The sequence below is a fragment of the Malus sylvestris genome, chromosome 15 (genome assembly GCF_916048215.2).
Source record: "Malus sylvestris chromosome 15, drMalSylv7.2, whole genome shotgun sequence".
NCBI classification, from domain to species: Eukaryota; Viridiplantae; Streptophyta; class Magnoliopsida; order Rosales; family Rosaceae; genus Malus; species Malus sylvestris.
Genome location: NC_062274.1, coordinates 54,845,621 through 54,867,020, shown reverse-complemented (window position 1 = coordinate 54,867,020; position 21,400 = coordinate 54,845,621). Strand labels below are relative to the sequence as shown.

The 21,400-nt window shown below is 45.4% G+C and overlaps 1 protein-coding gene and 1 long non-coding RNA gene across 2 annotated transcripts; both read left to right on the top strand.

Annotated features, from left to right (window-relative positions):
• The first annotated feature begins 725 nt into the window (after window positions 1–725).
• LOC126603120 (uncharacterized) lies at window positions 726–17,080 on the top strand. The gene is made up of 4 exons (XM_050269862.1): window positions 726–944; window positions 1,023–1,178; window positions 1,265–1,740; window positions 16,189–17,080. The coding sequence occupies exons 1-4, from the start codon at window positions 755–757 to the stop codon at window positions 16,840–16,842; spliced, it is 1,476 nt and encodes a 491-aa protein (XP_050125819.1). The 5' UTR covers window positions 726–754; the 3' UTR covers window positions 16,843–17,080.
• On the top strand, window positions 12,375–13,738 carry LOC126605281 (uncharacterized). Its single transcript, XR_007616900.1, has 4 exons — window positions 12,375–12,593; window positions 12,678–12,775; window positions 13,040–13,137; window positions 13,313–13,738. It is a non-coding gene; the product is annotated as an uncharacterized LOC126605281 (long non-coding RNA).
• Window positions 17,081–21,400: the final 4,320 nt, after the last annotated feature.

The following is a 21,400-nucleotide window of genomic DNA, read 5'->3' as shown; positions in this document are numbered from 1 at the left end:
TTTTTTTTTTTTTGGCGCTTGACACGGTCTTCATTTGCTTGTTTTGTAGTGACTGTGGAAGACGGATTGCTTTCTGATTGAGAAGGGTTCCGGCATCGCTTTGCACCATCTTCATGTGGGTAATATAGGAACTTCCTTATGTTTTGATCATGCATGTAGTGATAGAATTTGTTTCTTCTTATTGTAGATGTCAGAGCCTGGAAGTTCTAGTGATGAGGGCTCTTCTAGCTTTAGCTCTAAGTCTGAGTCTGCAATGTCGGAGTCTTCAGGGTCTTTGTTAGAGTCCGGTACTAGAGAAACATTGGATGATCTTCCCAACCGTCAAACTTTAGCTATTGCTAGTTCTTCCTCCATGGCGTTGGGTGAGGGGGTTGTTTTTGATGCCATACCCATAGTTCGCTCTGAGTTCACAGCAGACCATCTAAAGAATAACTTGTTAGATAATGAGAAGCAGGTTGAGGCGCTAAGGCAGTCATGTAATATCCCTCGTAGTGTAGGGATACGTTTGGTACATGATGAAGAATGGCCTTCTGAGCCTCCCCAGGGTCATGTTATGTTCTACACCCAGATATTACTGACTTTAGGGGTGAGACTACCTTTACATCCGTGGTTGCAAAAGATGTTATCTTTGATCGGATATGCACCTGGGCAACTCAATCCTGGTTTCTGGGATACTTTGATTGGATTTTATATCATTTGGATGGAGTGTGTGTTGTGTGAGCCTTCCTTCCATCAGTGGCGTTACTGTTACAAGATGCGCCCAGCAAAATCATGCACTGGTTATGCCGAGTGTGCATGTCGGAGTGAGAGAGAGCGTATTGTGTATGGTAAGAAAAAGGCATACTACACATGGAAAAACCGTTGGTGCTTTCTGTATAATGATTGGGAGTATGATAAGGGTGTCACGCCTGAGCGACGTGTGCTTACTCACTTCCAGACTGTAGGTTGTAACGTATCCACCGTTCGTACTATTTGCTATTTGTTGTGGTCTTTTCTTGCTTCTAACACTTTGCTTCATGTAGTGACGCGGGGCACCATCCAACTGTTTGGGCAGGAGCTATCTGACATAGAGAAGGTGTTGAGGGTGCCCAAAGAGGATAGACACTTAAGCAAGCTACGACCCTTATTTCGTCGGTACGGTTTCCAACCCTTAGTTTCCGAGAGCCAGGGACGATCGAGTAAGTTGTATCCTTCATGTAAACTTAGCTCAATTCCTTACTTTATTTGGAAAGTTGTATTTCTTATTTTGATTTTCCTTATGCAGTGGAGAAGGTAAGCAAGAAAACAGGGACTAGCACCCATAAAAGGAAAGCACCAGTGTTAGTTCCTTCGGAAGACATCCTACCGCATAAGAAAATTCATAAGTTCCGAGGGGAACCATCCGTTAGACCTAAGTCCCAATATGTGGTCCTTAAGGGGCCTGCCTTTAGGAAGACTGGAGTCGAGGCCGTTGATAATGCTGCTGCCGTAGTTGCAGGAGAAGGGAGCCGACTGTTGCCTCATCCTCTTACTATGGAGCACACTGTCCAGGAAAGTGATCCTGGTTCCCGCCATGAGGGGAAAGGCAAGGAAAGAGCTGGCAGTGTCCCGTGGAAGGACTTGAGGGTTGCCACGCGGCCAAAGGATTTTGGGGATATCAACAATTGCTTGGCAGGGCGTCGATTCGCCTTCGATGAGCTCGGAGAGCCCTTAGCTAAGGATGAATCGGATTGCGACCGGATGTTGAAGCTGTCTTCATATGTGAGTGTTACTTTGTCATTTCCTTACTTTTTCCTCTTTATTATCATTATTTAGGTAGTGATGATCGTCTTGCCATGCATGTCATGGCCGAGTATCACGACAGACTGCAAGAGGTTGAGCGGTACAAGGCAAAACTGAAGGAGAATAAGCAGCTTGTGGACGAGGCCCGGAGGAATAAGGGACTTTTGACTCAGGCCCTCCAACTGAAGGACGAAACCATGGAGAGCTTGAAAAGGCGAAATGGTGAGAACCTAAGGCTTAAGAAATTGTTTGAGGCAACTAAAAAACAGTTGGAGGTGGCTACCTTGGAAGTATCCAAGGTTAGGGGAGAATTGGATGGTGCCTTAGTTGAGATTTCTGAACTGGAGAAGAGCATTCCAACTGAAAGGGAGGCTGCTGTGCAAGAATACTTAAGTTCTTCGACCTTTCATCTTGCTATTAAACCCTACTGTGCTCAAGAAGCTCGCTTTGAAAAAAGGAAATGGATGGCCGTCCTTGATCGTTATGATGATGGGAGCATTCTTCGAAAATACCACGAAGATATAGATGAGCATCATCGAAAGGGCGAGACATTTGTCCTTGCTGTTGATCCTAGCAGCGAAGATGAGTCTGATAATGAAGGTAGTGCTGATGCACAGACTCAGCATGGTGAAGAGGATCTTGGGGATGCAGAGGATGATGGTAGGACACGGAGTGATACTGCCAGGGGCTCGGCTTCAGATGAGAATGAATAGCAGTGTCTTTACTATCTGCATGTATTCTGGATGTAGTAGTCTGATGTGTGTATAACATGTGCCCATGTTATAAGCTTGAGAGTTTTGGATTTTAGGTGTTTATGAGTGTTTGCACTATTATTAATGCATGTTTGGCTATGTATGAATAGATCTATTGTTTGGATATAAGCCATTGTTTGGTTGTTCCTTTCTTTGTATAGTCTTGTCGACACATACTTAGATTTTGCTTCGTGTTGGATATATCTGCTTTGAGGTTTCAACACTTGAGTGTTCCCTTGCTAGGAATGTAAAAGAGTGAGGGCTGAGTTGGCTAAATTACCTCTTTATTGAATTCATTGCCAAATGGCCTTCATTACATAGGATGCCGAACGGCTATAGCTCAACACTTGTACATCGTGAGTCTATTTGTAGTAGTACTTCAAGTGATCAGCGTTCCATGGATGGCCAAGGGTCTTGCCATCGGAGCTTCTAAGTGTGTAAGAGCCAGGGCGACTGATGCCAATGACTTCATACGGTCCATCCCAGTTTGGACTAAGTGTGCCTTCACTCGGGACTCTGTCGCAGAGTAATCTTTTCTTTAAGACCCAGTCTCCTATTTTGAAAGAACGAAGCTTGACCCTAGAGTCATAATAGTTGGAGATGCGCTGCTTGTAGGCGACATTCCTCAAGTGAGCTTGGTTTCTGTGTTCCTCGACTAAATCCAAGTTGAGGGTGAGTTGTTTGTCATTTTCACTTTGAATGTAGTTCTGGACTCGGAATGTTGCTTGCTCGAGCTCAACAGGGACAACCGCCTCTGTGCCAAAGGCAAGTGAGAATGGAGTTTCTCCTGTTGAAGTCCGATATGAAGTGCGATATGACCAAAGAACTTGGGGTACAAATTCTGGCCAACAGCCTTTAGCTTTGTCCAAGCTGGTTTTCAAAGTGCGCTTGATTATTTTGTTGATGGCCTCAACTTGTCCATTAGACTGGGGATGAGCTGGAGAGGCAAAGCATAAGCTGATGTTGAACTTAGAGCAGAACAACCTGAACTTCTTGTTGTCAAACTGTCGCCCATTGTCAGTGACTATCGCATTGGGAATGCCGAATCTACAAAGGATGTTCTTCCACATGAAGTCTTCTATCTTTGCCTCAGTAATGGTTGCCAAGGGTTCTACTTCAGCCCACTTTGTGAAGTAGTCCACTGCAACGACTGCGTAACAGACTTTGCCCTTCCCTGCCGGCATTGGGCCGATCAAATCAAGTCCCCACTGGGCGAAGGGCCAAGGGCTGATCATAGGAGTAAGAGGCTCTGGAGGGGAATGAGGAATAGTTGCATATCGTTGACATTTGTCACATGAGCGGGATACTTTGATGGCATCCTGGTGGAGTGTTGGCCAGTAATATCCTTGGCGAAAAGTCTTGTGTGCTAGAGACCGAGATCCAGCATGATCTCCACAGACTCCCTCATGTATTTCCCGAAGGACGATTTCCGCCTCGGCAGGCGTAAGACACCTTAAGTATGGCAGGCTAAAACCTCGCTTATAGAGTTGATCATTGATGATCAGGTAGCGGGTAGACTTGTATCGAATTTGCTTAGCCTGGACTTTATCATTTGGGAGGGTGCCATGAGCAAGGAAATTATAGATCGGGGTGATCCAACTATCCCCCTGTTGTAAGTTGCATACTTCTGCGGCCATGGTGCTTGGTGTTGCCAACAGTTCGACATGAATTTTTCTTCCAATCTTGTCTTCCACAGCTGAGGCGAGGCGAGCCAGGGCGTCTGCATGACTGTTTGCCGCTCGAGGAACTTGGGTGATCTGGTAGTGGAAGTGCTTGAGCAAAAGTTGTGTTTGCGCAAGATATGCTGCCATGGAGCTGTCCTTAGCATCAAAGTTGTTGGTAACCTGGTTGACCACTAATTGGGAGTCACTGAAAATATCAATTTGTTTAACCCCGAGGTGTTTGGCCAAACGTAATCCTGCTAGAAGGGCTTCATACTCGGCCTCATTGTTTGATGCCTTGAATTTGAAACGAAGAGCATACTCCATTGCTACTTTGTCGGGCGTAGTCAAGACTAGTCCCGCTCCACAGCCCTGTTGGTTGGATGAGCCATCAACATACAGACTCCATGCTGAGGTCGTTGATTCTACTTTCTGAGCTTCCGAGGGTAATGAAGCCACTGCTTCAGGTGTAGAAGCAATGTCAACCGGATATGTGAAGTCGGCAATGAAGTCTGCCACTGCTTGGCCCTTCTCAGCTGGCTTTGGTTGGTAGGAGATGTCAAACTCACCCAACGCTATTGCCCATTTGATCATTCGCCCTGAAGTGTCAGGACTTTGGAGTATCTGTCGAAGAGGATAATTGGTAAGCACGATGATGGAGTGCGCTTGGAAGTAAGGGCGGAGTTTTCGAGCAGACATGACCAATGCCAGAGCCAATTTCTCAATGTTAGAGTACCGTGTCTCCGCATCTTGTAAGGCTTTGCTAGCGTAGTAGACAGGTCGCTCAATATTCCCATCCTTTCGAATGAGAACGGAACTTACGGCTGAAGCTGATACCGATAGGTAGATAATGAGAATGTCTCCTACCTCGGGCTTGGAGAGTAGAGGGGCTTTACTCATGTACTCCTTGAGGTTTTTGAATGCCTCGGCACATTCATCAGTCCATGTAATGTACTTCCTACTTCCCTTAAGTGCTTTAAAAAAGGGAGCACATTTGTCTGTGGCCTTAGAAATGAACCTGGTTAAGGCTGCCACCTTGCCAGTAAGGCTCTGGATGTCCTTTGAAGTTACCGGTTCCTTCATGTCGAGGATTGCTTTGATCTTCTCGGGATTAGCTTCAATGCCTCGTTGGCTAATCATGAAACCTAAGAATTTGCCAGAGCCTACGCCGAAGGCACATTTGTTGGGGTTTAACCTCATTCGATACCTCTTCAAAATAGTGAAAGTTTCAGATAGGTTGGTGATGTGTTGGTCAGCATGTTTGCTTTTGACTAACATATCATCAACGTAAACTTCCATGCTCTTCCCAATCTGCTCGGCGAACATTGAGTTGACTAGTCTCTGATAAGTCGCTCCTGCATTCTTTAGGCAGAAAGGCATAACTTTATAGCAGTATAGTCCTCTGTCGGTAGTGAAGGCTGTGTGTTCTTGATCCGAAGGGTTCATGAGGATTTGGTTGTATCCTGAGTAAGCATCCATGAAGCTCAGGAGTTCACACCCGGCCGTAGAGTCTATAAGTCTGTCAATAAGAGGAAGAGGGAAGCTATCTTTCGGACACCCTTTGTTTAGGTCGGTGTAGTCAACACACATTCTCCACAAGACCTTTTGAAGCAAAATACTTTCTTTGGTCGGATTTTTCTTAACAAGGACCACATTTGCTACCCATGTCGGGTAATTGACTTCGCGGACAAAGCCTATGCCTTTGAGTTTTTCAACTTCTGCTTTCATTGCCTCGTATCGTTCAGCGTCATAAGATCTTCGCTTCTGTCTCACCGGCTTGATCTTGGGGTCAATACTCAAACGATGACAGATGACATCGGGAGAGATGCCTGGCATGTCCTCGTATGACCAGGCGAAGACTTCAGTGTTCTCTTTCAAAAAAGATATCAATGCTAACCGAAGGGGTGGTGACAATGTGGTGCCAATCTTCACCATGCGATCTGGATAATCTCTTGAGATAGGTACCTTCTCCAACTCTTCAGCAGGTTGGGCTTGCTGGGTGAAAGAGTCATCTCGAGGATCATCGGGTTGATTGTTGTTATCAGGAAGATCCAAGTTCGCTTCATCTAGGCTGGTCTTTGTGACTTGGTCATGTACAGACAGGGTTTCCTTGGGTCCGGGCAAGTGTTGTTGCTTAACTGAAGTGTTGTAACATGATCGTGCACTAAGCTGATCTCCTCTGATGTAGCCGTTGCCATGGGGGGTTGGAAATTTCATCAACAGCATATGCGTGGATACCATAGCCTTGAGATCATTGATGCCTGTGCGCCCAAAGATGACATTGTATGCCGTTGGGCAGTCAACCACTAGGAAGTTAGTGGTAATGGTAGCCGTGTAAGGGCCTGTACCAATAGTAAAGGGTAAATGTATGCTCCCTAAGGGTTGCACGATATCACCGGAGAAGCTTATCAGAGGAGAAATCGAGCGATCGAGCAAGTGTTCAGCTACACTGAGTGCCCTGAAAGCTTCGGCAAACATGATATTGACCGAAGCCCCTGTGTCTACGAGGATTCGTCGAACATCAAAGTTGGCTATGTGAGCCTCCACGATCAATGGGTCGTTATGAGGGTAGATGATGCCTCTTTCTTCCTCAGGGTAGAAACATATCGGATCCCAGTTAGGTTTTTGATACTTCCCTCCCCTGATGTCTTCCACGTGAAACACTTGGTGACCAGGCCTCAGACTTCGTTCACTGTTTTTCATGGCCCTATTGGAAGATTCAGATATGGGTGTGCCGCCGCTTATGGAATATATGACATTCACCTGGCGTTGGTTACGGTTATCCCTTTGAGGGTGAAGAAGGAATTGATCAATTTTTCCTTCTCGTGCCAAAGCTTCAATACGATCACGGAGGATGATACATTTCTCGCTATCATGGCCGTTATGCTCATGGTAGCAACAAAACGTGCCCGCGTTATTCGGGGGCGTGTAATCTGGGTGCCTCGGCTTTGGCTTTGGTATCAGGTGAGCTATGCTGGGGTAAATGGCCGCGCATGTGGCATTCAAGGGCGTGTATGTCTCATACCTTGGGGTAGGGGGTATCTTGACGCGGGTTTGACCCACTGCATTGACTGCCTGGGGGCGAGCGTTATTGTGGCGATACCCTTGGTTATCGGGATAGTGTCCCTTACTCTTTTTACTGAAAGGAGAGTGGTGAGGATGGAAATCCTTCCTCTTGCCTTGAAATTGATATGTCTGTTGATTCGGTGAAGCATTATGCAAGGCATGGGGAGGTGCCACTGCTGTTTGGGAAGTCGAGGTCTTCTCATTTAGGTGAGTCTGGCTTCCACCTCCCACTTGTTGATAAAGGATGGTTGTAGGGGGTTTCTCCTGATATGTCTTTGCCTCGCCGGAGGCATGGTTATAAGCCTGCGCCATCACCTCAGAGTAAGTCTTCCAAGTATTGGCATTGATCATGTATTTAAAGAAACAATCACGTAGGCCTGCCGTGAAGGCTTTGAGGGCAGTCTTGTCATCTGCTTCGGCACACCGGGAGTATTCATGGCTGAAGCGGCCAGCATACATACGTAATGACTCGTCTGGCTTCTGGCGGATAGTGTACAAGTCATCTGCAGAGTGCAAGCGATCGGTTTGGAAAATGTGTTGGGAAACAAATAGTTTCCTCAATTCCTCAAATGAGTCTACCGTCTCAGGTGTAAGACGACAATACCAATTTAGAGCTCCACCAGAGAGGGTGGAGGGGAAGAGAAGACATCGCTCTTCGTCGGTGTGCATCCGGTATGCCATGGTGGACTCAAAGAGGTTAAGGTGTTCAATCGGGTCCTCTTTTCCAGTATAAAGTTGCAAGCCAAGCTTTTGCTTTGTCTTTGCTTGAAGGGGGGTGTTGAGGATCCTCCTTGTAAGAGGGCCAGGCCTGGGTTGGTTCCAGTCAGGTATTTCAGCCTGACGTTCAGCCTTCAACTTGTTTACTTCCTCAAGAAGTTGTAGGACAAGGGGGTCCTGAGCGGAGTTATGTGTCACTGGAGCTTTCTTTCGTAAATCTCCATCTCCTCTTGGAATTAGGAAGGTTTGATCAAGGGCATGTGATTTTTCCCTGGACTCGCTGTACTGGCTTCCAGGGTATGTCTGTCGGAACACCTCTGAGTCCCCTGTACCCTCATGTCTCTCTGGGACTTGTTGCCCCTTCCCCAAATTGGTGGCCGGCTTGGGCCGTGGCAGGGGACCGAGTCTCTCAGAAATCCTTGGGTCATTAATCTTTGAGCATATATGGATGGAATTCTCTCGACGTTGCTTCAGGAAATCCCGACAATCGCGAAAGACGGCTTTTGATCCTTCTGCCCCTTCAGTAAAGAGGTGTCTCCCTCCACTTCTCATGGTTCGGGTTGAAGCAACTGGGTTAAGAGAAGCCTCATGTTGATTATCAAGTCGAGGGGTAATCTGTTCCCTATCAGGGATATCTATGTCGAATGCATGTGACCCTCCATGTTGGAGGGCACCCAGTTGATGGTTGACTTCCACGGGGGCAACAAGCTCGCGTGTCTGAGCTTGCCTAGCTTCGTGGAGTGTCTCGAAGAGCTTCTCATATTGCTCCTGGAGGACCTCATTCTTCATTGCTATCTTGTTGTTCTGAGCTTCCAACTCATCGACTTTAGCTTGAAGAAGAACTCGTTTTCCTTCCTTCTTTCGTTGTTTCGCACTATGTGCAAGGGGGGTGTCATTCTGTGTGCTGTGGCTTCCTTCGCTTCCCATGCTGGAGAGGGATGCCTGGTCAAAAGAAAGTGTACGAATGATAGAAACCAGCTTGACACAGCTGAAGAGAGTAGGAATAAGTGTCGTTTCCCACAGACGGCGCCAAATGTTGATGCACAAAACCGGAGGTCTTGGAACAACAGAAAGTGTCAGGTTTTGTGACCTTCGCTTGGTTGCTTAGTTGCTTCAGTCACTAGTGAGGATAAGTACGTGAATGAATAGAGACAGAGAAGCAAACACAGGATGTACGTGGTTCACCCAGATTGGCTACGTCCACGGAGTAGAGGAGTTCTTATTAGTAGTGAAGGGCTTACACAAGTACAAAGGATCAAGCTCTCAATTTAGTGAGTTCTTGTGAATGATTTAACACAAAATGGCATTAGGCAATATTGTGGGGGAATGACCCCTATTTATAGAAAAACTTGTAGCTTTGTCACATTGACATGTGTCATGTTGTGATTGGTTCTTGATGTCGACACGTGCTGCGCTCTGATTGGCTTCTAATCTTGACACGTGTCGAGTAGTGATTGGCCTCCTGGTCGGAGGGGAACTCTTCTGGGTCCTTGACAGTATAGCGTTGGCCGGTGCTCGGTAGTTTCGGGATTGGTCAAGTATGGTACAAACAAAGTCCATCAAATCTAGAGTACGTTCGACCTTGATGATATGGGATACTTTTGCTGTTGACGGAATAATGAATGTGATCTGGAAAGGTGTCGTGCTGTAGTGATCTGTTTCAGCCCACCGTTGAACCTTCTGCTTCAATCTTTTGCATGGCAGAAGTGGTGTGCAACCTTTGCATTTAAATGGTCCTTCAGAACATTCCTTCATAGTGACTCATCCCCGTTTGGCAGCTTCAGTGTAAAGAGCCAATATCTGATCAACTGTCATGAGGTATTTGCCGGTGGAATTCGTGACCTTGACAGCAGTTGAGGATGAGTACTCGAGAGCAATGCTAAGTAAGCAACCAGGCAAAGGCTCCAGGCAGTCAGTTCCAAATTGGAGGTTTGATTTCAGGTTCCGACTGACTGCTCTCTTTCTCCTTGTCCTGCAGGTGTGGACAAGGACAAAGACAAAGACAGGGAGAAAGCATGATATGGGATACTCTTGCTTTCGACCCTGATGATATGAGATACTCTTGTTCTTGGTGTGGCTTATTTGCTGAGGTATTATCGGGGGGAAATAAAGCTGAGTATTTCGAGAGGTTATGTTGAGGGTGCCTTTTCGAATGCGAGAAAGGGTTGAGCATTTTTGCAGGTTTGCCTGTCCGTTGAGGAGGGAGGTCAATGTATATAGGGATTTCCCAATAACAAGTAGTAATGCTATTCCTTTACCCTTCTTGGTCACAGCAATGTAGTGGGAGCTGCCAGCTTCACGTGTTTTAATTTTGTCAGAGCACTTTGAAAAAGTGGTATGTGGTATCTGGAAAGCTGATATTACGTGTGAAGATTACAGACAAGCTTTATCTAAGGAAATCTGGCTCTCGAAGTTCTGAGAGTTGTGCCTCTTCGGCTTTCGAAGAAGCAATCCCGTCGAGGATCTGACTCTCGAGATTCGGAAAGCGGTGCTACTCCGGTTTTTGAGAAAGTAATTATGTTGGGAGTCTTTTCTCGAATGTGAGTAAAGGTTGGACGTTCTTGCCAACCTGTCTTGCCGCAAAACACGGAGGTCGACACACATAGGGACTTTCCAGTTGTCAAGCAGTGGTGCTGTTCCTTTACCCTTATGGGTAATAGTAGGGTAGCTGGAACTTCGAAATTCTCGTGCCTAAACTTTGTCAGAGATCTTTGACTAAGTTATATGTGGTACCCGAGGAGTTGATGGTGCATATGGAGAGCGGTGATTGAACAGTAAGATTCACGTGCTTTCTACTTCACCAGAAATCTTCGACAGATTGCCCGTAATTTCCGCAAAGCTGATTGTGCATGTGACAGGTGCTGACGAGGCTGAAAAAGCAGGTGCTTCTTCGATTTCTGAGATCGGCCCTCGTGGTCTCTGAGCAGCCCAGCTTTTGAAAAAGCAAACGCCTCTTCGATTTCTGAGATCGGCCCTCGTGGTCTCTGAGCAGCCCAGCTTTTGAGAAAGCAAACGCCTCTTCGATTTCTGAAGCTCCGTCGAGTGCAGATTTTTATAGAGGCTGGCATTAAGTTCCACAGCACACTTGAATCTCTACCAGTAGAAGCTCATTTCTTGCACTTCTAAGATCTTGATTTGTCTGACCTCTTCCTTCTTCAACACATTTGAAAATGTCTGGACCCTCCGACCGTCGTTTTGACTTGAACCTTGGAGAAGAGACAGCCACGCCTTCTCCAGACAACATATGGCGCCCATCCTTCATATCCCCTACTGGTCCTCTTACCGTTGGGGATTCTGTGATGAAGAATGATATGACCGCTGCAGTGGTGGCCAGGAACCTTCTCACTCCCAAAGATAACAGACTACTTTCCAAACGGTCTGATGAGTTGGCTGTTAAGGACTCTCTGGCTCTTAGTGTTCAGTGTGCAGGTTCTGTGTCTAATATGGCCCAACGCCTATTTGCTAGAACCCGCCAAGTTGAATCATTGGCTGCTGAAGTGATGAGTCTCAAACAGGAGATTAGAGGGCTCAAGCATGAGAATAAGCAGTTGCACCGGCTCGCCCATGACTATGCTACAAACATGAAGAGGAAGCTTGACCAGATGAAGGAATCTGATGGTAAGGTTTTACTTGATCATCAGCGGTTTGTGGGTTTGTTCCAAAGGCATTTATTGCCTTCGTCCTCTGGGGCTGTACCTGGTAATGAAGCTTCAAATGATGAACCTCCAATGCCTCCTCCTTCTGGGGTTTTGTCAAGTACTGAGGCTCCGGATAACCACCCTCCGGTGCTTTCTCTTTCTGGGGCTCTACCGACTGCTGAGACTTCCCCTAAGCAACCTTTGTGAAGGCTCCCTTTTGTTTGTTTATTTTGACTCATGTATATGTACATATTTGTGGCTTATCGAAAATATTAATAAATAAGCTTTGCTTCATTTCAACATATTGTGTTAAATACACCAAAGCCTTCTTCATAAAGTTCTTTGAATTTTTTGCTTTTGTTGAAACCTGTATTGTTGAAGCTTTGTGAGTGGAGCATGTAGTTTGAGGTAGTGTTCCCTTAATTTCCCGAGTGAGGAAAACTTCTCGGTTGGAGACTTGAAAAATCCAAGTCACTGAGTGGTTGTGAGACTGCCGAGTATCAAGGTGCAGTAGCATATGGTGGGAGTCCCCCAAGTCTTCAGGCGAAGAGAGTTGCCGAATGAGGTGTCTAGCTAGTAGTCAATGTCATGAGTAGGAAAACTTCACTTGTTTCTTTTCGAAGTGGTAACCCAGGGCTCTTTCTTCATATATTGTTTTTTGTTATGAAGATGTGTTAGGCCCAAAGAAGTGGAGGCCTAGGAACTTTTTTTTTTTTTTTTTTTTACTCCCTCCCTTTTTCTTGTGTCATTTACATGGGTGTATTCGAATGGAGCTGAATGAGGGGTAGGGTATGACTCATTATCATGTGCCATGATTTTGTCTTCCTTTAGCTTCTCTTTTGCTTTGCTTTAGTCTTCCTTTAGCTTTTCTTCAATATAACACCATTTTCTGTGGCTCAGATCGCAAAACCATCTTCATGAAAGTTGTTCCTTAGCTCGTGAACTACAACATATCCGAATTGGAGATCCATCGGAGCAGTACAACTCCAGAAATTCAGGTATGATGAGTGATTGTTCGTCATTTGTATATCAACGCGTCAGACTTGTTGTGAGCTTCAAAAACTCCATTTTCTCTTGCTCAGATCAACATACTTTCTTCATCGAAGTTGTTCCTTAACTTGTGAACTACAACATATCCAAATTTGAGGTCCCTCGGAGCAGTATAACTCCAGAAATCCAGGTATGATGAGTGACTGTTTATCATTTGTCTGTCAACCCGTCAGATTTGTTGTGAGCTTTGAAACTCTATTTTCTCTTGCTCAAATAAGCATGCTTTCTTCATTGAAGTTGTTCCTCAGCTTGTGAACTACAACATATCCAAATTTGAGATCCCTCGGAGCTGTATAACTCAAGAAATTCAGGTATGATGAATGACTGGTTATTATTTTTCTGTCAACCCGTCAGATTTGTTGTGAGCCTTGAAACTCTATTTTCTCTTGCTCAGATCAGCATGCTTTCTTCATTGAAGTTGTTCCTCAGCTTGTGAACTTCAACATATCCAAATTTGAGATCCCTCGGAGAAGTATAACTCCAGAAATCCAGGTATGATGAATGACTGGTTATTATTTTTCTGTCAACCTGTCAGATTTGTTGTGAGCTTTGAAACTCTATTTTCTATTGTTCAGATCAGCATGCTTTCTTCATTGAAGTTGTTCCTCATCGTCTCTTTCATAACATATCAAAAATTCAGAATGAACTAATGGTTAAATATTTCCAGATCTTCGAAACATCACAGCAGCTTCGAAATCTGCAAGAATCCGACTGTCATGCTTGGAGCTTCAACACTTTAATTTCCGTGGCTCAAACAGAAATGGTTCCTTCTTGAAAGTTGTTCATCTGCTCAAGAACTAGAGGGTGTCCAAAATTCAGCTCCATTGGAGAGAAGCAGCAGCTGCAAAAATTTGATAGAGAAAAGGAGGCGAAGCTTTGTTGGATTTCTAGGCTGGGGAAGATTCCAGTTTTTGTAGCAACTTCAGTACTGGTGAATTGCTTGTATTTTTGTCCATAACTAAATTTTGGACTTTGAATTATTATTTGATCTATCATAATATGTTTGGGAACATATATAAGTGAATAAATAAGAAGGAAGATTTTGGGCCCTTGTGGGTGTAAAACAAAAAATGTTTAGGTTGTGTGAACAAAATTTGTTTATTTGGAGCAAGGTTTTGTGTTGAAGCTTTGTAGGTGAAGCTTTGGTGTTGAAGCTTTCTAGGTGAAGCTTTGATGGTGAAGCTTTGTAGATGAAGCTTTGTAGATGAAGCTTTCTAGGTGAAGCTTTGATGGTGAAGCTTTGATGGTGAAAGTATGTAGATGAAGCTTTCTAGGTGAAGCTTTTTTAGGTGAAGCTTTGTAGGTGAAGCTTTTTTAAGTGAAGCTTTGGGCCCTTGTGAAGCTTTGGAGGTGAAGCTTTTCGGGTGAAGCTTTTTTGGGTGAAGCTTTGTGGGTGAAGCTTTTGAGGTGAAGCTTTGTGGGTGAAGCTTTGGAGGTGAAGCTTTTCGGGTGAAGCTTTTTTGGGTGAAGCTTTGTGGGTGAAGCTTTTTAGGTGAAGCTTTGTGGGTGAAGCTTTGGAGGTGAAGCTTTTTTAAGTGAAGCTTTGGGGGTGAAGCTTTTCGGGTGAAGCTTTTTTTGGGTGAAGCTTTGTGGGTGAAGCTTTTTTGGGTGAAGCTTTGTGGGTGAAGCTTTTGAGGTGAAGCTTTGTGGGTGAAGCTTTGGAGGTGAAGCTTTTCAGTTGAAGCTTTTTTGGATGAAGCTGTTTTTTTTTTTTTTTTTTTTTTTTTTTTTTTTTTGGCGCTTGACACGGTCTTCATTTGCTTGTTTTGTAGTGACTGTGGAAGACGGATTGCTTTCTGATTGAGAAGGGTTCCGGCATCGCTTTGCACCATCTTCATGTGGGTAATATAGGAACTTCCTTATGTTTTGATCATGCATGTAGTGATAGAATTTGTTTCTTCTTATTGTAGATGTCAGAGCCTGGAAGTTCTAGTGATGAGGGCTCTTCTAGCTTTAGCTCTAAGTCTGAGTCTGCAATGTCGGAGTCTTCAGGGTCTTTGTTAGAGTCCGGTACTAGAGAAACATTGGATGATCTTCCCAACCGTCAAACTTTAGCTATTGCTAGTTCTTCCTCCATGGCGTTGGGTGAGGGGGTTGTTTTTGATGCCATACCCATAGTTCGCTCTGAGTTCACAGCAGACCATCTAAAGAATAACTTGTTAGATAATGAGAAGCAGGTTGAGGCGCTAAGGCAGTCATGTAATATCCCTCGTAGTGTAGGGATACGTTTGGTACATGATGAAGAATGGCCTTCTGAGCCTCCCCAGGGTCATGTTATGTTCTACACCCAAATATTACTGACTTTAGGGGTGAGACTACCTTTACATCCGTGGTTGCAAAAGATGTTATCTTTGATCGGATATGCACCTGGGCAACTCAATCCTGGTTTCTGGGATACTTTGATTGGATTTTATATCATTTGGATGGAGTGTGGGTTGTGTGAGCCTTCCTTCCATCAGTGGCGTTACTGTTACAAGATGCGCCCAGCAAAATCATGCACTGGTTATGCCGAGTGTGCATGTCGGAGTGAGAGAGAGCGTATTGTGTATGGTAAGAAAAAGGCATACTACACATGGAAAAACCGTTGGTGCTTTCTGTATAATGATTGGGAGTATGATAAGGGTGTCACGCCTGAGCGACGTGTGCTTACTCACTTCCAGACTGTAGGTTGTAACGTATCAACCGTTCGTACTATTTGCTATTTGTTGTGGTCTTTTCTTGCTTCTAACACTTTGCTTCATGTAGTGACGCGGGGCACCATCCAACTGTTTGGGCAGGAGCTATCTGACATAGAGAAGGTGTTGAGGGTGCCCAAAGAGGATAGACACTTAAGCAAGCTACGACCCTTATTTCGTCGGTACGGTTTCCAACCCTTAGTTTCCGAGAGCCAGGGACGATCGAGTAAGTTGTATCCTTCATGTAAACTTAGCTCAATTCCTTACTTTATTTGGAAAGTTGTATTTCTTATTTTGATTTTCCTTATGCAGTGGAGAAGGTAAGCAAGAAAACAGGGACTAGCACCCATAAAAGGAAAGCACCAGTGTTAGTTCCTTCGGAAGACATCCTACCGCATAAGAAAATTCATAAGTTCCGAGGGGAACCATCCGTTAGACCTAAGTCCCAAGATGGGGTCCTTAAGGGGCCTGCCTTTAGGAAGACTGGAGTCGAGACCGTTGATAATGCTACTGCCGTAGTTGCAGGAGAAGGGAGCCGACTGTTGCCTCATCCTCTTACTATGGAGCACGCTGTCCAGGAAAGTGATCCTGGTTCCCGCCATGAGGGGAAAGGCAAGGAAAGAGCTGGCAGTGTCCCGTGGAAGGACTTGAGGGTTGCCACGCGGCCAAAGGATTTTGGGGATATCAACAATTGCTTGGCAGGGCGTCGATTCGCCTTCGATGAGCTCGGAGAGCCCTTAGCTAAGGATGAATCGGATTGCGACCGGATGTTGAAGCTGTCTTCATATGTGAGTGTTACTTTGTCATTTCCTTACTTTTTCCTCTTTATTATCATTATTTAGGTAGTGATGATCGTCTTGCCATGCAGGTCATGGCCGAGTATCACGACAGACTGCAAGAGGTTGAGCGGTACAAGGCAAAACTGAAGGAGAATAAGCAGCTTGTGGACGAGGCCCGAAGGAATAAGGGACTTTTGACTCAGGCTCTCCAACTGAAGGATGAAACCATGGAGAGCTTGAAAAGGCGAAATGGTGAGAACCTAAGGCTTAAGAAATTGTTTGAGGCAACTAAAAAACAGTTTGAGGTGGCTACCTTGGAAGTATCCAAGGTTAGGGGAGAATTGGATGGTGCCTTAGTTGAGATTTCTGAACTGGAGAAGAGCATTCCAACTGAAAGGGAGGCTGCTGTGCAAGAATACTTAAGTTCTTCGACCTTTCATCTTGCTATTAAACCCTACTGTGCTCAAGAAGCTCGCTTTGAAAAAAGGAAATGGATGGCCGTCCTTGATCGTTATGATGATGGGAGCATTATTCGAAAATACCACGAAGATATAGATGAGCATCATCGAAAGGGCGAGACATTTGTCCTTGCTGTTGATCCTAGCAGCGAAGATGAGTCTGATAATGAAGGTAGTGCTGATGCACAGACTCAGCATGGTGAAGAGGATCTTGGGGATGCAGAGGATGATGGTAGGACGCGGAATGATACTGCCAGGGGTTCGGCTTCAGATGAGAATGAATAGCAGTGTCTTTACTATCTGCATGTATTCTGGATGTAGTAGTCTGATGTGTGTATAACATGTGCCCATGTTATAAGCTTGAGAGTTTTGGATTTTAGGTGTTTATGAGTGTTTGCACTATTATTAATGCATGTTTGGCTATGTATGAATAGATCTATTGTTTGGATATAAGCCATTGTTTGGTTGTTCCTTTCTTTGTATAGTCTTGTCGACACATACTTAGATTTTGTTTCGTGTTGGATATATCTGCTTTGAGGTTTCAACACTTGAGTGTTCCCTTGCTAGGAATGTAAAAGAGTGAGGGCTGAGTTGGCTAAATTACCTCTTTATTGAATTCATTGCCAAATGGCCTTCATTACATAGGATGCCGAACGGCTATAGCTCAACACTTGTACATCGTGAGTCTATTTGTAGTAGTACTTCAAGTGATCAGCGTTCCATGGATGGCCAAGGGTCTTGCCATCGGAGCTTCTAAGTGTGTAAGAGCCAGGGCGACTGATGCCAATGACTTCATACGGTCCATCCCAGTTTGGACTAAGTGTGCCTTCACTCGGGACTCTGTCGCAGAGTAATCTTTTCTTTAAGACCCAGTCTCCTATTTTGAAAGAACGAAGCTTGACCCTAGAGTCATAATAGTTGGAGATGCGCTGCTTGTAGGCGACATTCCTCAAGTGAGCTTGGTTTCTGTGTTCCTCGACTAAATCCAAGTTGAGGGTGAGTTGTTTGTCATTTTCACTTTGAATGTAGTTCTGGACTCGGAATGTTGCTTGCTCGAGCTCAACAGGGACAACCGCCTCTGTGCCAAAGGCAAGTGAGAATGGAGTTTCTCCTGTTGAAGTCCGATATGAAGTGCGATATGACCAAAGAACTTGGGGTACAAATTCTGGCCAACAGCCTTTAGCTTTGTCCAAGCTGGTTTTCAAAGTGCGCTTGATTATTTTGTTGATGGCTTCAACTTGTCCATTAGACTGGGGATGAGCTGGAGAGGCAAAGCATAAGTTGATGTTGAACTTAGAGCAGAACAACCTGAACTTCTTGTTGTCAAACTGTCGCCCATTGTCAGTGACTATCGCATTGGGAATGCCGAATCTACAAAGGATGTTCTTCCACACAAAGTCTTCTATCTTTGCCTCAGTAATGGTTGCCAAGGGTTCTACTTCGGCCCACTTTGTGAAGTAGTCCACTGCAACGACTGCGTAACAGACTTTGCCCTTCCCTGCCGGCATTGGGCCGATCAAATCAAGTCCCCACTGGGCGAAGGGCCAAGGGCTGATCATAGGAGTAAGAGGCTCTGGAGGGGAATGAGGAATAGTTGCATATCGTTGACATTTGTCACATGAGCGGGATACTTTGATGGCATCCTGGTGGAGTGTTGGCCAGTAATATCCTTGGCGAAAAGTCTTGTGTGCTAGGGACCGAGATCCAGCATGATCTCCACAGACTCCCTCATGTATTTCCCGAAGGACGATTTCCGCCTCGGCAGGCGTAAGACACCTTAAGTATGGCAGGCTAAAACCTCGCTTATAGAGTTGATCATTGATGATCAGGTAGCGGGTAGACTTGTATCGAATTTGCTTAGCCTGGACTTTATCATTTGGGAGGGTGCCATGAGCAAGGAAATTATAGATCGGGGTGATCCAACTATCCCCCTGTTGTAAGTTGCATACTTCTGCGGCCATGGTGCTTGGTGTTGCCAACAGTTCGACATGAATTTTTCTTCCAATCTTGTCTTCCACAGCTGAGGCGAGGCGAGCCAGGGCGTCTGCATGACTGTTTGCCGCTCGAGGAACTTGGGTGATCTGGTAGTGGAAGTGTTTGAGCAAAAGTTGTGTTTGCGCAAGATATGCTGCCATGGAGCTGTCCTTAGCATCAAAGTTGTTGGTAACCTGGTTGACCACTAATTGGGAGTCACTGAAAATATCAATTTGTTTAACCCCGAGGTGTTTGGCCAAACGTAATCCTGCCAGAAGGGCTTCATACTCGGCCTCATTGTTTGATGCCTTGAATTTGAAACGAAGAGCATACTCCATTGCTACTTTGTCGGGCGTAGTCAAGACTAGTCCCGCTCCACAGCCCTGTTGGTTGGATGAGCCATCAACATACAGACTCCAAGCTGAGGTCGTTGATTCTACCTTCTGAGCTTCCGGGGGTAATGAAGCCACTGCTTCAGGTGTAGAAGCAATGTTAACCGGATATGTGAAGTCGGCAATGAAATCTGCTACTGCTTGACCTTTTTCGGCTGGTTTTGGTTGGTAGGAGATGTCAAACTCACCCAATGCTATCGCCCATTTGATCATTCGCCCAGACGTGTCAGGACTCTGGAGTATCTGTCGAAGAGGGTGATTGGTAAGCACGATGATGGCGTGTGCTTGGAAATAAGGGCGAAGTTTCCGAGCAGACATGACCAATGCTAGAGCTAATTTCTCAATGTTGGAGTATCGTGTCTCCGCATCTTGTAGGGCTTTGCTAGCGTAGTAGACAGGTCGCTCAATATTCCCATCCTTTCGAATGAGAACGGAACTTACGGCTGAAGCTGATACCGATAGGTAGATAATGAGAATGTCTCCTACCTCGGGCTTGGAGAGTAGAGGGGCTTTACTCATGTACTCCTTGAGGTTTTTGAATGTCTCGGCACATTCATCAGTCCATGTAATGTACTTCCTACTTCCCTTAAGTGCTTTAAAAAAGGGAGCACATTTGTCTGTGGCCTTAGAAATGAACCTGGTTAAGGCTGCCACCTTGCCAGTAAGGCTCTGGATGTCCTTTGCAGTTACCGGTTCCTTCATGTCGAGGATTGCTTTGATCTTCTCGGGATTAGCTTCAATGCCTCGTTGGCTAATCATGAAACCTAAGAATTTGCCAGAGCCTACGCCGAAGGCACATTTGTTGGGGTTTAACCTCATTCGATACCTCTTCAAAATAGTGAAAGTTTCAGATAGGTTGGTGATGTGTTGGTCAGCATGTTTGCTCTTGACTAACATATCATCAACGTAAACTTCCATGCTCTTCCCAATCTGCTCGGCGAACATTGAGTTGACTAGTCTCTGATAAGTCGCTCCTGCATTCTTTAGGCCGAAAGGCATGACTTTATAGCAGTATAGTCCTCTGTCGGTAGTGAAGGCTGTGTGTTCTTGATCCGAAGGGTTCATGAGGATTTGGTTGTATCCTGAGTAAGCATCCATGAAGCTCAGGAGTTCACACCCGGCCGTAGAGTCTATAAGTCTGTCAATAAGAGGAAGAGGGAAGCTATCTTTCGGACACCCTTTGTTTAGGTCGGTGTAGTCAACACACATTCTCCACAAGACCTTTTGAAGCAAAAGACTTTCTTTGGTCGGATTTTTCTTAACAAGGACCACATTTGCTACCCATGTCGGGTAATTGACTTCGCGGACAAAGCCTATGCCTTTGAGTTTTTCAACTTCTGCTTTCATTGCCTCGTATCGTTCAGCGTCATAAGATCTTCGCTTCTGTCTCACCGGCTTGATCTTGGGGTCAATACTCAAACGATGACAGATGACATCGGGAGAGATGCCTGGCATGTCCTCGTATGACCAGGCGAAGACTTCAGTGTTCTCTTTCAAAAAAGATATCAATGCTAACCGAAGGGGTGGTGACAATGTGGTGCCAATCTTCACCATGCGATCTGGATAATCTCTTGAGATAGGTACCTTATCCAACTCTTCAGCAGGTTGGGCTTGCTGGGTGAAAGAGTCATCTCGAGGATCATCGGGTTGATTGTTGCTATCAGGAAGATCCAAGTTCGCTTCATCTAGGCTGGTCTTTGTGACTTGGTCATGTACAGACAGGGTTTCCTTGGGTCCGGGCAAGTGTTCTTGCTTAACTGAAGTGTTGTAACATGATCGTGCACTAAGCTGATCTCCTCTGATGTAGCCGTTGCCATGGGGGGTTGGAAATTTCATCAACAGCATATGCGTGGATACCATAGCCTTGAGATCATTGATGCCTGTGCGCCCAAAGATGACATTGTATGCCGTTGGGCAGTCAACCACTAGGAAGTTAGTGGTAATGGTAGCCGTGTAAGGGCCTGTACCAATAGTAAAGGGTAAATGTATGCTCCCTAAGGGTTGCACGATATCACCGGAGAAGCTTATCAGAGGAGAAATCGAGCGATCGAGCAAGTGTTCAGCTACACTGAGCGCCCTGAAAGCTTCGGCAAACATGATATTGACCGAAGCCCCTGTGTCTACGAGGATTCGTCGAACATCAAAGTTGGCTATGTGAGCCTCCACGATCAATGGGTCGTTATGAGGGTAGATGATGCCTCTTTCTTCCTCAGGGTAGAAACATATCGGATCCCAGTTAGGTTTTTGATACTTCCCTCCCCTGATGTCTTCCACGTGAAACACTTGGTGACCAGGCCTCAGACTTCGTTCACTGTTTTTCATGGCCCTATTGGAAGATTCAGATATGGGTGTGCCGCCGCTTATGGAATATATGACATTCACCTGGCGTTGGTTACGGTTATCCCTTTGAGGGTGAAGAAGGAATTGATCAATTTTTCCTTCTCGTGCCAAAGCTTCAATACGATCACGGAGGATGA

Bases quoted from the DNA above. Each gene is read 5' to 3' on its own strand.
- LOC126603120 (XM_050269862.1), top strand. From the start codon at position 755: ATGCGCCCAGCAAAATCATGCACTGGTTATGCCGAGTGTGCATGTCGG. The intron at 1,179-1,264 runs GTAAGTTGTATC...TTCCTTATGCAG, and splicing joins CGAGAGCCAGGGACGATCGA to TGGAGAAGGTAAGCAAGAAA. The intron at 1,741-16,188 runs GTGAGTGTTACT...CTTGCCATGCAG, and splicing joins TGTTGAAGCTGTCTTCATAT to GTCATGGCCGAGTATCACGA.